This window comes from Sinocyclocheilus rhinocerous, unplaced genomic scaffold (assembly GCF_001515625.1).
Source record: "Sinocyclocheilus rhinocerous isolate Xijiao unplaced genomic scaffold, SAMN03320098_v1.1 scaffold1401, whole genome shotgun sequence".
Taxonomy (NCBI): Eukaryota; Metazoa; Chordata; class Actinopteri; order Cypriniformes; family Cyprinidae; genus Sinocyclocheilus; species Sinocyclocheilus rhinocerous.
This window is the reverse complement of record NW_015637536.1, coordinates 172,326-186,548: the sequence shown is the minus strand read 5'-3', so window position 1 is coordinate 186,548 and position 14,223 is coordinate 172,326. Positions and strand designations below refer to the sequence as shown.

Sequence of the window (14,223 nt, the reverse complement as noted above, 5' to 3'; positions counted from 1 at the left end):
CATCCTCATAATAGTTGAGTCACAACATTACCCCTTTACTTTGCTAGTGTTTTATTGGCTGCTGTATTTTGTAAATATAAACAAATTTAGATTTTGATGGCTGCAACACGCTCCAAAAAAGTCATTACAGAGGCAAAATAAAAGTGAAAAGGTTATAGAATATCCAAATTAAACTGTTTTTGAAACACCTCATCTTTTCCACCTTGCCAAAAAATACTTGTCAATACCAGCTACTGTACATCTGTGCCATGTGAACAAGTTTTTGTCTAAAGCAGGAGAAGTTCTATGCAAAAAAAGAAAGAGTTTGAATGCTAAAACACTGGAACAACTTCTATTCTTAAATAAAAACTCATTATGGTATTTCTGTCTTGTTTTCTTCTTGTCACAGTTTTATTTTTTCAAACACAACTTCCCTTTCACACACACTTATAAGGTTTGAAAACATATGTAAAAGAAATAAAGAAATGCATTCTTGCCAAGCATACCTGAACCTTAAAATACAGCTATCATCCTCATAATAGTTGAGTCACAACATTACCCCTTTACTTTGCTAGTGTTTTATTGGCTGCTGTATTTTGTAAATATAAACAAATTTAGATTTTGATGGCTGCAACACGCTCCAAAAAAGTCATTACAGAGGCAAAATAAAAGTGAAAAGGTTATAGAATATCCAAATTAAAGTGTTTTTGAAACAGTTCACAGCAAGCAGGTGAATTGATAATAGGTGAGTGGATCATGTTTCTGTATAAAAGGAGCATTTCTGTCTTTGCAATCAAAGCTCTTCCCATTCCGCTCTCCATTTCTCCAATATGTATCTGTTGATTACTGGCTTCACATCAGAAGGTGGGATTTGGCATTCATTTACATTTTCTGTAAGAGCTTGCTATGTCAGCTTGTTCGTTTCCAATAATTCCACTATGTCCTGGAATCCAGCAGAAAACAATATCATAATTGAGTCTCCACAACTGATTTGCTTTGATGAATATGTCAACAATTATTGGATGATTTGTTTTCAAAGATTCCAGAACTTGCAAACAGGATTTTGAGTCAGTGAACGCTATGACGTTTCTTTCTTTTGCTTTTTCAATATGACCAAGAGCAAGTAATAGAGCTTGGACTTCTGCTGTAAAGATGGAACAGTAGTCTGGGATATGAAAGCCATAGTGTTGATGACCGCTTACTATTGCTGCAGATAACATGGTTATCCATTTTTGATCCATCAGTGTATATAGGATTATGACTGGGATAAAGGCTTCTTATGTCAAAACATGTTGACGGTATATATACGGGTAGGTTTCACTCTTCTTATTGCAGGTCAGTTCCTAATTGATATATAACTTTTCTATACTCCAAGGTGGAACTGGACAAAGGAGATTCTGGTTTAGGAAATCAAGATTTATGCCCATATTATATGTCTAATATATCTCAGATAGTCAAAAAGACAGTGGAAATGTGTGCTGTGGTCAAATGAGTCAACATTTCAACTTATTTCTGAAAAAAATGGACGTCGAGTTCTCAGTCCCAAAGATCAAAGGAACCATCCAGACTTTCATCAGTGACAGAAGAAGCAAACATCTGTCATGGTATGGGGGTTTATCAGAGCATGGGTGACTGGAATATGTGCGAAGGTACCATTAACATGGAGGCATATATTTTTTTAATTGTACATAGACAAATACTGCCATCAAGATGATGTCTTTCATAGGAAGTTAATGGTTATTAGATCAAGACAATGGCAGCTCTCATTCTGCATGTGCTACGACAGCGTAGCTTCGTAGACAGAGCGAATGTGCTGGACTGCAGTCCAGAGCTGTCTCCTATTGAAAATATATGACCAGTCATGAAAAGGAGAATAAGACAATGATGATCACAGACGAGATTGGACCAAAATTTTGCTTGCAAGACTTTAACAATTAGTATACTCAATTCTCAAACAATGAAACATTGCAATTAAAAGGAAAGGTGATGCGACACAGTGTTAAACATGCCTCTGTCCCAACTTTTTTGTAGTGTGTTGCAGCCATCAACATTTTTTTAAATTTACAAAATAAAATTAAGTTGGCCAGTGAAAACATTTGAATTTTGTTCTTTGTACTTTAGCCAATTAAATAAAGGTTAAAGAGAATGAACAAATAGAATATTCTTGATTTTATGGCATTTCAAATACATCCCAACTTTTCTGGAATTGGGGTTGTAAATTAAGCTGGATGACGTCACTGTAGAGCTTCTGCTGTACAGCATCACATCTTACAACATTAACACTACTGAATTTAACTGAATCAACAGCTGAAAAATGACACTGCTGTTTGTTGAACGGTCTATAGCTGAACTGAACTCTTTTCAGACTGATGAACTTCACACTGTTATTGATCTGAACTGAACCAACACTGGCTTGCTTAGTTGGGGTCTGAAAGACGCTTAACTTTCAGTAATTTTTCTATGATTGGACTGACTGACACCATCGGATGAGAACAAAACTTGAACTAAATTAAGATGGATGACGGCACTATCGTGTTCTGTAGAGCTGCTTTTGCTTGCATCTTGCAACATCGACACCGGTATTGAACTTAATTGAATTCATGTTTAACAAACTGGATCTGAACAACAACACTACTGCTTTTTGAAGAACTGTTTACAGCTGAATGATTAACTTTGATTTGAACAAAACCAACATTAACCTGACTTAAGCTAAATAATGACAGTATTGTCTTTTAGAGCTGCTTTATATCTGAATCTGAACGGATTCTGCATCTCTGTAAAGCTGCTTTGACACTATCTGTATTGTATAAAGTTCTATAGAAATAAAGGTGACTTGACTATATAACCCTTTCATCTACATGGTACAGGAAAACAGATGACACTGTTGTTTTGTAATACCTTTTATTAATATAAAATTAGCTACAACATTTAATTAGTGTTGCACATTATATTATGCAAGAATTAACATAAACTCTGAATTAATATTGAATAATATATGTACATGATATAATTCTGTTACATCTAGGCATACACATAGCATATTACCTTAAATTCATTTTCAAATAAATTTTTACATATGTGTTTGACAATAAAGTGTTTGGCCACTTTTTTATCCACCTGCACATCAGCGTTTGGAGTAGACCACATCTATATGAAGAAATACAAAATATCAGTTAGATATAAGATATATGTGAGCCTGGAGCACAAAAGCAGTGTTAAGTCGCTGGAGTATATTTGTAGCAATAGCCAACAATACATTGTATGGGTCAAAATTATAGATTTTTCTTTTATGCCAAAAATCATTAGGATATTAAGTAGATCATGTTCCATGAAGATATTTAGTAAATTTCCTACCGTAAATATATCAAAACTTAATTTTTGATTAGTAATATGCATTGCTAAGAACTTCATTTGGACAACTTTAAAGGTGATTTTCTCAATATTAAGAATTTTTTGCACCCTCAGATTCCAGATTTTCAAATAGTTGTATCTCAGCCAAATATTGTCCTATCCTAACAAACCATACATCAATGGAAAGCTTATTTATTCAGCTTTCAGATGATGTATAAATCTCAATTTCGAAAAATTGACTGGTTTTGTGGTCCAGGGTCACATATATGATAAGACTGAACAGATATGCTCATCATACAGACATTAACAGCACACTAACCTCGATGGTAATCCGGATGCACATTTTCATAGATGGGATACAAAAGGTTCTCCTGTTCACTGCGCAGTTTTCTTGCACGGAGCACATCTCGCACGCACTGGTAGAGGTACGAGTACTGGCACTAGTGCAACACACATGACAAATAAATTTGATTTCATATATTTGTGTCTGTGTGTATTCTCTCGTTTCAAAAGCAGTAGTGTGTTTTACAGATGAGCACTCACCTCTGTCTGCACCATGTGTGTGCGATGAAGCCTCAGATCAAACACAGCACTGTAGATGTCCACCGTGTCTCTAGTGTCCAGCTGCTGAAGGACTCTGTCAAGAGCAATAAAGGTTCCGGTGCGCCCCACTCCAGCACTGTCAGGGATAAAAAAAAAAGTTCACAGAGATAAACACTCTTCCTTCAGGGGAAGATATATGTAATAGATTTGCTAAAGTTGCTTAGTAGCAAGTATACTAGATCTCCATGGGCAGAATATTCTGCTTTGCTTTCTTTGAGTTATGTTTGTCAATTAAATTAAGACAGAAATTGGAAAGCATTTGAACAGACATTTCCATTTGGGACAGTGCCTAAGTCAGGGATGGACAACTTCAGTCCTGGAGGGCCACTGTCCTGCAGAGTTAGTTCCATCCCTAATCAAACACACCTGCCTCTAATTTTCAGAAAATCCTGAAACAGATTAGATTCCTCAGGTGTGTTTGATTAGTGATGGAGCTAAACTCAGCAGGACAGTCCCACATTCCTGGCCTAAGTGGTTTCTTAGGCTGCGTTTACACTTGGCATTAACATGCGATCACCGTGATCCGATCAAGCAGATCGGATCATCAGTCAGTCAGAACACGGTGCGTTTACACTTGGCAATATCAACTGACTTTTCTATCTGGGTAACCGATCGGATCTGTCTTCCCCGCGCAATATTTAAATAAGTCTGCAGAGAATGGCCCGTTGCAAAGTCAACCTGAAGTGTTGGGTTTTCGTTTGAAAAGCATTTTCAGTCGCAGGACATTTTACAAATCAAAGATAAGTGTAGGAGTCTCACTAGCGCTCCACACGGGTGTTCTCCGTCTTTTTTTCTGACAGTTTGCGAGAGAGGGGTCGGTGTTTTGCGTGATGTCGACCTGCGAATGCAGACACGATGGCTGGATTGCATTTACATTACACTGAGATCCGATCACAATGCGTCCTCGACTACCTCTGGACCAGGACACGCTGATCGGATAACATTCCGATCAGAAGTGCGTTTACACTTGTCTTTTCAATGTGTATGTGGACAACATCCGGATACAGGTCACATGTTAATGCCAAGTGTAAACGCAGCCTTAGACTACACATTACTATGATCAAGGTAGTGCTGTAAAAATGACTGTCCACCTGCAGTGCACTACAGTGGCTCCAGAGAAGGGCGTCCGGTTGATATAGTCTCTCACAGTCCGCACAAACTGAATGAGCGACTGCGTGATCTCTGGAACTCCGTGATCCGGCCACACAGTGTAGTGAAACTGACGTACCACTCGGGAATAGCTCAGCTGTTCCTCCTGTACAGACATGCCACACAGCTCATTAGTGTATTCCTATTAGAACTCATCTGTGAGGAACAGAGACATTATACCCACATTACAGATCTTGAATTCTCGGATGGTCCACTCGGGCAGCACAGATTCTGACTGCATCTGAACGACCAGATCCCCATAGTACAGCGGCTCCTGATCAAATGGCCAGTAGTGGTCACACTTCACCTAAGTACGAGAGTCAAACACAAATTCATTGAGTTAATGCCAAGAGAACCTCATGAGCAGAAGAATCATGTGTGATCATATGCACATACCCTTCCTTTCTCAACACACTGTGTCACCATAACTATGTTGTGAACATTCTGCTCCCAGACCATCTTCCAGAAATCATCTTTAGTGCCGGGCAAAGGACCCTGAGTCGCTATATACTCCCGTCTGAAGTTATTGCCCTTTATAAGAAACAATGTGATATGTTTAGTTAAGTGTCATTGGTAAGCCTTAGGACGGAAACATGCACTTGCAGTATATTTTTTGCCAACTCTGCCCACCATTGCTTAGATATTTTACATTTAATACAAATAGAATATTACTTCATATTTATACATTGTGTGAATAGCAACAGTTACTCTTTACACTATATGTGTTGCTATTTTTTTACTTGGTGTGAACTGTACACTATTTACTGTATTTTTGATGAAATTTTGTGTCAAATGCTTTTAATCAAAATGTGTTATTTATATATAATTTTTAGCTTTCAGTTCAGTAGTTTAACATGATTTTGTATCAAAGACTTTTGACTATTGTTATTAATGTACTTCCATGGCCAAAGATCTTACAGGAACATAGCTGGCATTAATATAATCTGAGCAGGAGTCATCATCAACATAGGACAGCTTCACCCGTGTAGAATCATCTGTTCAAAGAACACGTCAAAATAAGTTTAGAAAAATTATATTACAATAATATTAGATATTTGAACAAATACTCTGATTTGCATAGACATACAAGGCAGTATATTGTTGTAGCGATTTTTGCCTCTGTTTTCAGGCAATAACGCTGCGTCTTGAGGTTGGTTACGACCAACATCCTTCAGGTCCTGAAAGCAGAACAAATGTTTAATGTGTTCATTCTGAAATGAGAATCATTCTAAATATCATGTTATGAAATATGGAGGATATTTTACCTCATATTCCTCAGAAAGGAGGTAGTTGGAGTCTGCTCGAAGTTTAGCTAAATGTGACTCAAAATGTGTGATGCTGATGGGACTGTATTTGGAAAAGACAACACTATCTTACAATAGATAATAAAAAAATTCAGAATTCATTCAAAGAATACACAGTATACCAAAACTAGAGGCTAAAGTTTGTGAACAAAATTTGATGTTGGCTTAAGAAAGCCAACATGGGCAGCCTTAAGGCAAAAAGAGCCAGATCACACATTTGTCAGGTGTTCTTGAGCTGGCCCCCCACAAAAAAAAAAAAAGTACAACAGTTATATTTAACAGTTAGAGTAATATTTTTCTATAGACCCTTGCTATTTTGTATTCTAATAAAGAAGCTTATTATGACAACACAATTGTCAATACCAGACACATTTCACAATAAACAAATTACAAGCAATAGCACAAAAAAGTAGGTGTGTGTGGAGTTCATGTGCAGAAACTGAATAATCAAATGTAAAGTAAAATTGCATAGTCATCAAAAATAGAGTGATCCTTGTGAAAGATACAAAAGTTATTCAGTCATGAGCAATAAGAGATTTTCTCGTTTTTTTTTTACATAAAACACAGACAGCAGCTGGTAAATGCGGTCGATTTGATGCACAAATCCAATATGATCCACATCCATTTTATTTCTCAACCGTTTATGTTCACTTGAGAAATAAATGACTGTTTTCGATGATATTCACCAAGACATAATGTATTTTGACATGATCTTGTAAGTATTTGTCTGTTCAAGTGCCAAATGAAGAGAAAGTGAACACGCCTCGGGGCTCACACGTTGTCAAAGACGCGACGTGGCTTCTTGTGTCACACAAAACAGCTCGTAAGAATGAATTGGATCTCTTTCATGTGTTCCTATGCTTGAATGGTGTAAAATCGCTTGAATGCTTTAACTGGCAAGGCTTAAAAACACATGCAAATTATAAACTGTTATGAGGACGCAGCATCGGAGCAGTGACAGATCAGTCAACTGTCCTGAGCGTCTTTCAAACTGGCCTCTGGCCATCAGACAGTCATTACGTGACCTGGTCACTATCAAATATGTTGGTTTAGCTTGGCAGTATAAAGGAAATGTATGCATTTATTAGTAAATTTAACTGATTGACATCTAGAGCAGTGGTTCTGAATTCCAGTCCTGGGGACCCCCTGCTCTGCACATTTTGCATGTCTTTCTTATTTAACACACCTGATTCAGATCATCAGCTCGTTAGGAGAAAGATCCATGAACTGAACTGAGTGTGTCAGATAAGAGATGCATACAAAATGTGCAGAACAGTGGGTCCCCAGGACTGCAATTCAGAACCACTGCCCTAGAGGGAGCATTTTTGCTCAGCCAATGTAAGTCTATGGGAAATTTGTTATTTTTGATAATTATTTATATGAATCAGTCTGAAAAGATATTGCAACAAACAACACACCAGGGCAAGGTCTCTGCCAATTTTGGTGCTAGTAGCATTAAAGCCCTAGGAAGAGATTTTAGTCTCAGAAGAAGAAGAATTCGTTTATATAGCATAACAGTATGTTGGCTTTCTTAAGCCAACATAAATATTATAAAAATATCCTGCTGCTGCCTCTGTTACAGTACGTAATAATGGAGAAATATGACATAATATAATACTAAAACAATGTTCATGTGTAGCTGGAATTATAATGTGAATTAAGAGCTTCAGACTTAATGTGGCATTCTGTTACAGATCTACATGATGTGTTTTGCTCTGAGATGAAGTACAGTACCTTGAGACACGACGGTTCCTAAAACACAGAAGAAAATAACATTGTAATAAGATATTATTATTATTATTATTATTATTTAACTGCTATTGTAACCTTTAATGATAATATAAATGCAGTCACTCTTACCCTCTAACAATGACGTGAGTTCCTGAGGGTTGTCTTTCTCTTCTCAAACTCATTCTGACCACAGGCTCTTGTGCACTCCTGGTAAAGACAAAAACCTGTCATCACTAATTAATTACTGCCTGATTCTTGTCATCTTCTGTATCGGAATAGATATTGTTCTGTTGCTCAGCCAAAGTCCATCATCACTAACTCTAAACCATCATCAAAAACCCATCAGCTCTAAGTCAAATTGATCATCATAAACCCATAATTACAAGCATATAATCACTGATGTATAATTCCAAAAACAAAAACACCACAAACCTGTATCTACATATCGGTCAAAATTATTCAGTCCCCACTAATTTTTCCTGGCTAACCTGTCATTTCTAACCCACTATAATAGCTTGTCACCACCACAAATGTCTCAGGTTATGACTGTAACTATGGTTCCCTGAGAGAGAATGAGATGGTGCATCAAAACGCTGTGGGAACGCCTTTGCGTAATTGTGTCTGGAAGCACGTGTGAAATCAGTCCAATGGAATGGCGGACACACTACGCAGGGTTATGTGGTGACCAGGAAGCTTAAAACCACATCCAGAACAAACAGTGTTAACTTCTGATAGGTCGAAGCAAGTCACTCACAGGGATGTAGGAAGTATGGCAAGGCAACGCAGTGTCTCATTCCCTTTGAGAGAACTATGGTTACAGTCGTAACCTGAGGCGATCCCTATCCAGGGAACTCGTGCTGCATCAAAACACTGTGGGAGTGACAATATCCATGTTGACAAATGCCAGTCTAGTGTGAACTCATGGTGAGCACAACTAAGACAAGAGCACTTTGTAGAACCGAGGTCTAAGTTGTAGAATCTACTTCTTGTTGAGTGAGCTCAGACCCCCAAAGGTGAAGAAAGGTCAGAGGACTCATGAGCGAGGGAGATAGTCACAATTATCCACCTACTCAACATCTGCTTGGTCGCCGGAAAACCTTTTTTAAGTGGACCAAAGCAGACGAACAACTGATCAGCTTTCCTCCACAGGGCAGCTCTGTGGACATAAAAGTCCAGCACTCTGACTAGACACACCAAATTAAGCTTCTCTTGGTCTGGAGTTCTAAATGGAGGAAGACAGAAGGCCTGCAGCACTATGGGCCGTGACACATTAGTGGGCACCTTTGGAACATAACCCGGCCTCGGGTGCAGAAAAGCAATGGTGTAACTGACAGGGCTTGAACTCTCCTACTCTTTTAAGAGATGATATTGCCAGAAGAAAAAATATCTTTAGTATTGAAAACTTCTCTGAAACCTCTTCAATGGACTCAAATGAAACTTTACTTAGCCCTTCCAACACCACGGCCAGATCCCATGCCAGAACTCGAGCCAGAACTTGCAGGCCTCAGCCTCAAAGCACTAAGGAGGAAACAAATTACCAACGGGTTTCTCCCCAATGACTGACCACCCAATATGACTGAATATGGTTTATTCCACGATCTCAACACCTTGATGTGGCAGGCCCCAACATGGAGGCTGACTTAACACACAGGAAGCATTCATCCATTTTTTCCCCCAATATGTTTATTGACCTTTTCTTATTTATAACCCCACACCAACAAGACTTACACTTAAATAAATAAACTAAAGAACAATAACACAGACTAACTTATACTCTAAATGAAAAAATATAAATAAATACAAATAAATAAATAAATAGATAAATTGGTAACAGACAGTGTTTACAATGTCAAGTAAAAATCAGTACAATGTCAAGTAAAGTCTACATTTCCATTTTACACGATGTTCATGTATGGTTCCAAAAGCTGATCAAAGTCTTTCCGCTTGCCCTTAGCAATATAAGTTAATATAAGTCTCTCCAGTCCAATACAGTACAATATCTCCTTTTTCCACATTTTCAAGGATGGAGCATCTATACTCTTCCAGCATAATGCATTAACTCTTCTGGCTTGAAGGAGATGAAATCTAGGAGTTTAGTCTGTTTCGATGTAAAGTAAAAATGTATTGTAATACATGTCACCTTCCTTCTAAATTTCCAAGAGTTTTTTCCTCTAATTTTGATAAAAATGGTATACAGCTTATCTGATCCTCTTTTGATGACGTCAATTTTTAACTGTAAATATATAAAAATAAAAAAACGATTGTATATTTCTTGCATAAATCTTCATATAGATCCATAATTTTCTGAATGCCTCTAGTTTTCCATAACTTAAAATCTCTGTCTTTAATACCTGGTATAAATTATTCATTACCCCAAATAGGAGTAAATTGGGACAGTCTTGGCATATCACCTATATGCTTATGAAAGTGAGTGAAAGTGAAAGTGACGTGACATGTGGCCAAGTATGGTGACCCATACTCGAAATTAGTGCTCTGCATTTATCCCATCCAAAGTGCACACACACAGCAGTGAACACACACACACCGTGAACACACAGCAGTGGGCAGCCATTTTTGCTGCAGCGCCCAGGGAGCATTTGGGGGTTCGGTGCCTTGCTCAAGGGCACCTCAGTCGTGGTATTCACGTGACTGAATTCACTCCCCCCACCTACAATCCCTGCCGGTACGAGACTCGAACCCGCAACCTTTGGGTTACGAGTCCAACTCTCTAACCATTAGGCCACGACTTCCCCTTGGCATGTGCAGGATGCCAAACTGAAATTGTATTTTTAAGAAAATGATTTTTTGTTTTCTTCTTCAGTGACTTAATATCTGAAGTATAGATACATTTTAATGGTCCTGGAGTGGACTTTTGTATAATATCATCTGCAAATAAAGAGTTACAGTGATCCTTCCCCCCAATTGTAATACCTGATTTTGCTGTATGGACTCTTACTGGCATAGCTAATTAATTATCTTGATGGCGCTGGTGAGGCGGCAGCCTGTAGTGTGCAGCTGTATGTGTGTCTGTAGTGTTTTTAGCGCTTTTATTGTGTTTTTATTATTAGCGATTGTGTTTTTTTTAGTCTTGAGTAGTGGATTAATTGTTGATATGGACTTGACATCTGAAAAACCCATCTGGGTAGAGGACCACAGACAAGAGGCACCTCTTTTGGTATATACCCAACAGGAACTGTTTGACCTGGCACAATATTCAAAACTTGCGATCATACACGATATCCCTGAGGAAATATTACTGAGGAGACACCGGGGAATTCAAGCTGGGGTGAAGAGAAATAAGAGGCACAGAGAGAGAGCATGGAGAGAGACTTTTAAACCATTTCTACCATCTATCACTATGGGAAATGTTCACTGTTTAACTAACAAGCTCAAGGAACTAGAGACTCTTGTCAGGAGCCAGAAAATGTATCGAGAGGTCAGCTGTCTGGTATGTCTGTTTGAGACGTGGTTGACAGACAGTATCCCTGATGTTTTGACCAGCTTTACCAGCTTCTGGATGGTACGAGCGGACAGGGACGCCGGATCGAGCAGTAAGCAGAAAGGAGGGGGGCTTATTCTGCTCGTTAATGACAAGTGTGTCTCTCTCTCTAAGACTTTGCCCACATTTAAGCAGTTTGTTGATTGTACAACAAGGGGAGATAAGATCTTGGATCTCTTGTATGCTAACGTAAAAGATGCATATAAATGCACTGCTCTGTCCCCTCTTGGTCGATCAGGCCATGACATGGTACATCTCTCTCCTTGCTACATTCCAGTTGTTAAGAGGTTGCCTGTCACCAAAAGAACTTTAAAATACTGGCCCCCGGGGAAAGATGAAGCCCTGAAGTACTGTTTTGAAACAACAGACTGGGACGTTTTCTGTGAGGTTTATGGGGATGACATTGATGGACTATCAGAATGCATTACCCATTATATTGATTTCTGTAATGATGATATCATGCCCTCCAGAAAAAGTCACTGTTTCCCAAATAATAAACCATGGGTAACTAGTAGTCTGAAGACCTTGCTCAATGAGAATAAAAAGGCTTTCAGAGAGGGGGACAGGGAAAAAGTTAAACAAATTCAAAGAAAACTGAGGGTGAAGACTAAGGAGGGGAAAGAAGCATACAGGTAAAAACTGCAGCAACATCTGCAGCAGGATGGAGTGAAGAGAGGAATATCACAGGTATGAGGCAGAGGTGGGGTTCACTGTTGGGTGGTGACCAAAACCTGGTGACGTGCTGCCAAGATGGCTCCGGCCACTTTGAGCTTCAAAAACGCTCTTCAGAAACCTACGGGTGACGTCACGGACATTACGTCCATGTTTTTATACAGTCTATGCATTTGACCCATCTCCTCAGAGTCCTCTCTCCTTCCTCCCTTCTCCACCAGTAGTTCCGCCCGTAATTCTTCAACCATCTCAGGTCAAGAGGGAACTGGACCGATTGAAGCCGGTCAAAGCAATGGGGCCGGACGGTATTAGCCCCAGACTGCTGAAGACCTGCTCTGCACAGTTGTGTGGTATTATCACATGCCTGTTTAATCTGAGCCTGCACTTACAGAAGGTCCCTGGACTGTGGAAAACATCTTGCCTGGTCCCTGTTCCCAAGAAGAGACACCCTACTGACCACGATTATAGACCCGTAGTGCTCACCTCACATATTCTGAAGATATTTGAGAGACAGGTCCTCTCTTACATCAAGGCTAGTGAGTCAACTTAAATGGATCCTCTACAGTTTGCATATCAGCCTTATATTGGTGTAGATGACGCTCTCATTTACATGTTACAGAGGACCCATGCACATCTGGACACTCATGCAACGCATCGTCATTTGGACTACTGTGGTACTGCTTTTTGACATTTCTGCAATAAATAAATTCTTGTGATTACACGTGTATGTCTGTTACGTTTCTCTTATAGACAGCTGTATACTGAATTTATATAACTCTCCACAAATTTAATAAACGTCGGGTCCTATAACAAATATGTTTGCAACCTCCATCTAGGACAATGCTCAAATCTGCCTAAATGAATCTCCATAGATACTGCTGCATGATCACTAATTACTATACTATTGTACCAGTATTCTTTTACATTAGACAGTAGTTCCATAGATAATATAAAATAATTAATTTGTGAGTGAGTTTTATGTTTAACAAGAATAGTCTCTTTTATTTGGGTTCAGCATTCTCTAAACTTCAATTAATCTTAGATCCTTCATATAACCAATTAATGTTTTTCTAGTTTGTATATGAGTTGTATAAATTTGGGTGGATCTGTCCAATATTGGGTCTTCCAGAAGGATCTTGAATAGTTTTCGTAACTTGAAATGGCAGTGCTCTTCGAATGAGGATAACTACGCCCCATGCATGAGAGCTAAAGGCTGCATGAAATACTTGGCCTGGCCATCTTTTACTCAAGCAATGGATATCTGATGCAATCAAATGTGATTGTAAAAAAAACTATTTTAGATTTTAGATATTTTATCCTATTCAATACTTGTTTCAGTTTGGCCAATTTTCTCATTCCCCAGACATTCCAACTTGTAATTTTAATATCAAGACTACCTTTTAGTTTTGTTTTCTCCATAAATTACTATCTTAGTATATTATCAAATATAAATAAAATGAAGGAAAGAAAGAAAGAAAATAAATAAATAAATAAATAGAATGTAAAAGAACACCTCCCCCATCAGCTAAAATGTATTTGAATGTTTTGAACTCACTCCTACTGTACATCTCGATTGTCCGCTGTTGTCTACAGCTGATCAAATATTTCTATGACATGTTGGTTTAACTCTGCAGTTCACTCAACAGTAGATTCTACTTTGGCTGTAAGATGCTTTTGTAAAACCTTTCAGCTTCTTGCTGCGTTGAAATCTTGCCATTGTGTAGCACTCTCAGCTTGCAAGGGTTATGTTGGAATCCATGGAAAGCGTTGGATTTTCCTTCTGCCCCGGTTCTCCAGATCATCCGTCTTTGATTCGAGGTAAGCGATTCGTTTGATGGCCGAGTCGAGTGCAGCTTCTGTTTTTTCAAGTGTCTTTTCTGTATCGTGAATGCAGCCTTCAGCCTCCTCGATACGTGTTGCATTGGAAGAAACATA

The 14,223-nt window shown here is 38.6% G+C and overlaps 1 protein-coding gene across 1 annotated transcript in view; it reads right to left on the bottom strand.

The window, feature by feature from the left end:
• Window positions 1-2,884: 2,884 nt before the first annotated feature.
• The window catches only part of ptprbl (protein tyrosine phosphatase receptor type B, like), a 36,264-nt gene continuing 24,925 nt past the window's right edge, over window positions 2,885-14,223 (bottom strand). The window contains exons 22-32 of the mRNA XM_016563968.1: window positions 8,247-8,324; window positions 8,121-8,138; window positions 6,348-6,429; window positions 6,170-6,260; window positions 6,001-6,077; window positions 5,479-5,613; window positions 5,267-5,389; window positions 5,025-5,188; window positions 3,874-4,009; window positions 3,650-3,770; window positions 2,885-3,126 (exon numbers count right to left, since the gene is read on the bottom strand). Coding sequence (XP_016419454.1) covers window positions 3,104-3,126; window positions 3,650-3,770; window positions 3,874-4,009; window positions 5,025-5,188; window positions 5,267-5,389; window positions 5,479-5,613; window positions 6,001-6,077; window positions 6,170-6,260; window positions 6,348-6,429; window positions 8,121-8,138; window positions 8,247-8,324 — 1,048 coding nt within the window. The 3' untranslated portion in view covers window positions 2,885-3,103. The remainder of the gene's footprint in view (window positions 3,127-3,649; window positions 3,771-3,873; window positions 4,010-5,024; window positions 5,189-5,266; window positions 5,390-5,478; window positions 5,614-6,000; window positions 6,078-6,169; window positions 6,261-6,347; window positions 6,430-8,120; window positions 8,139-8,246; window positions 8,325-14,223) is intronic.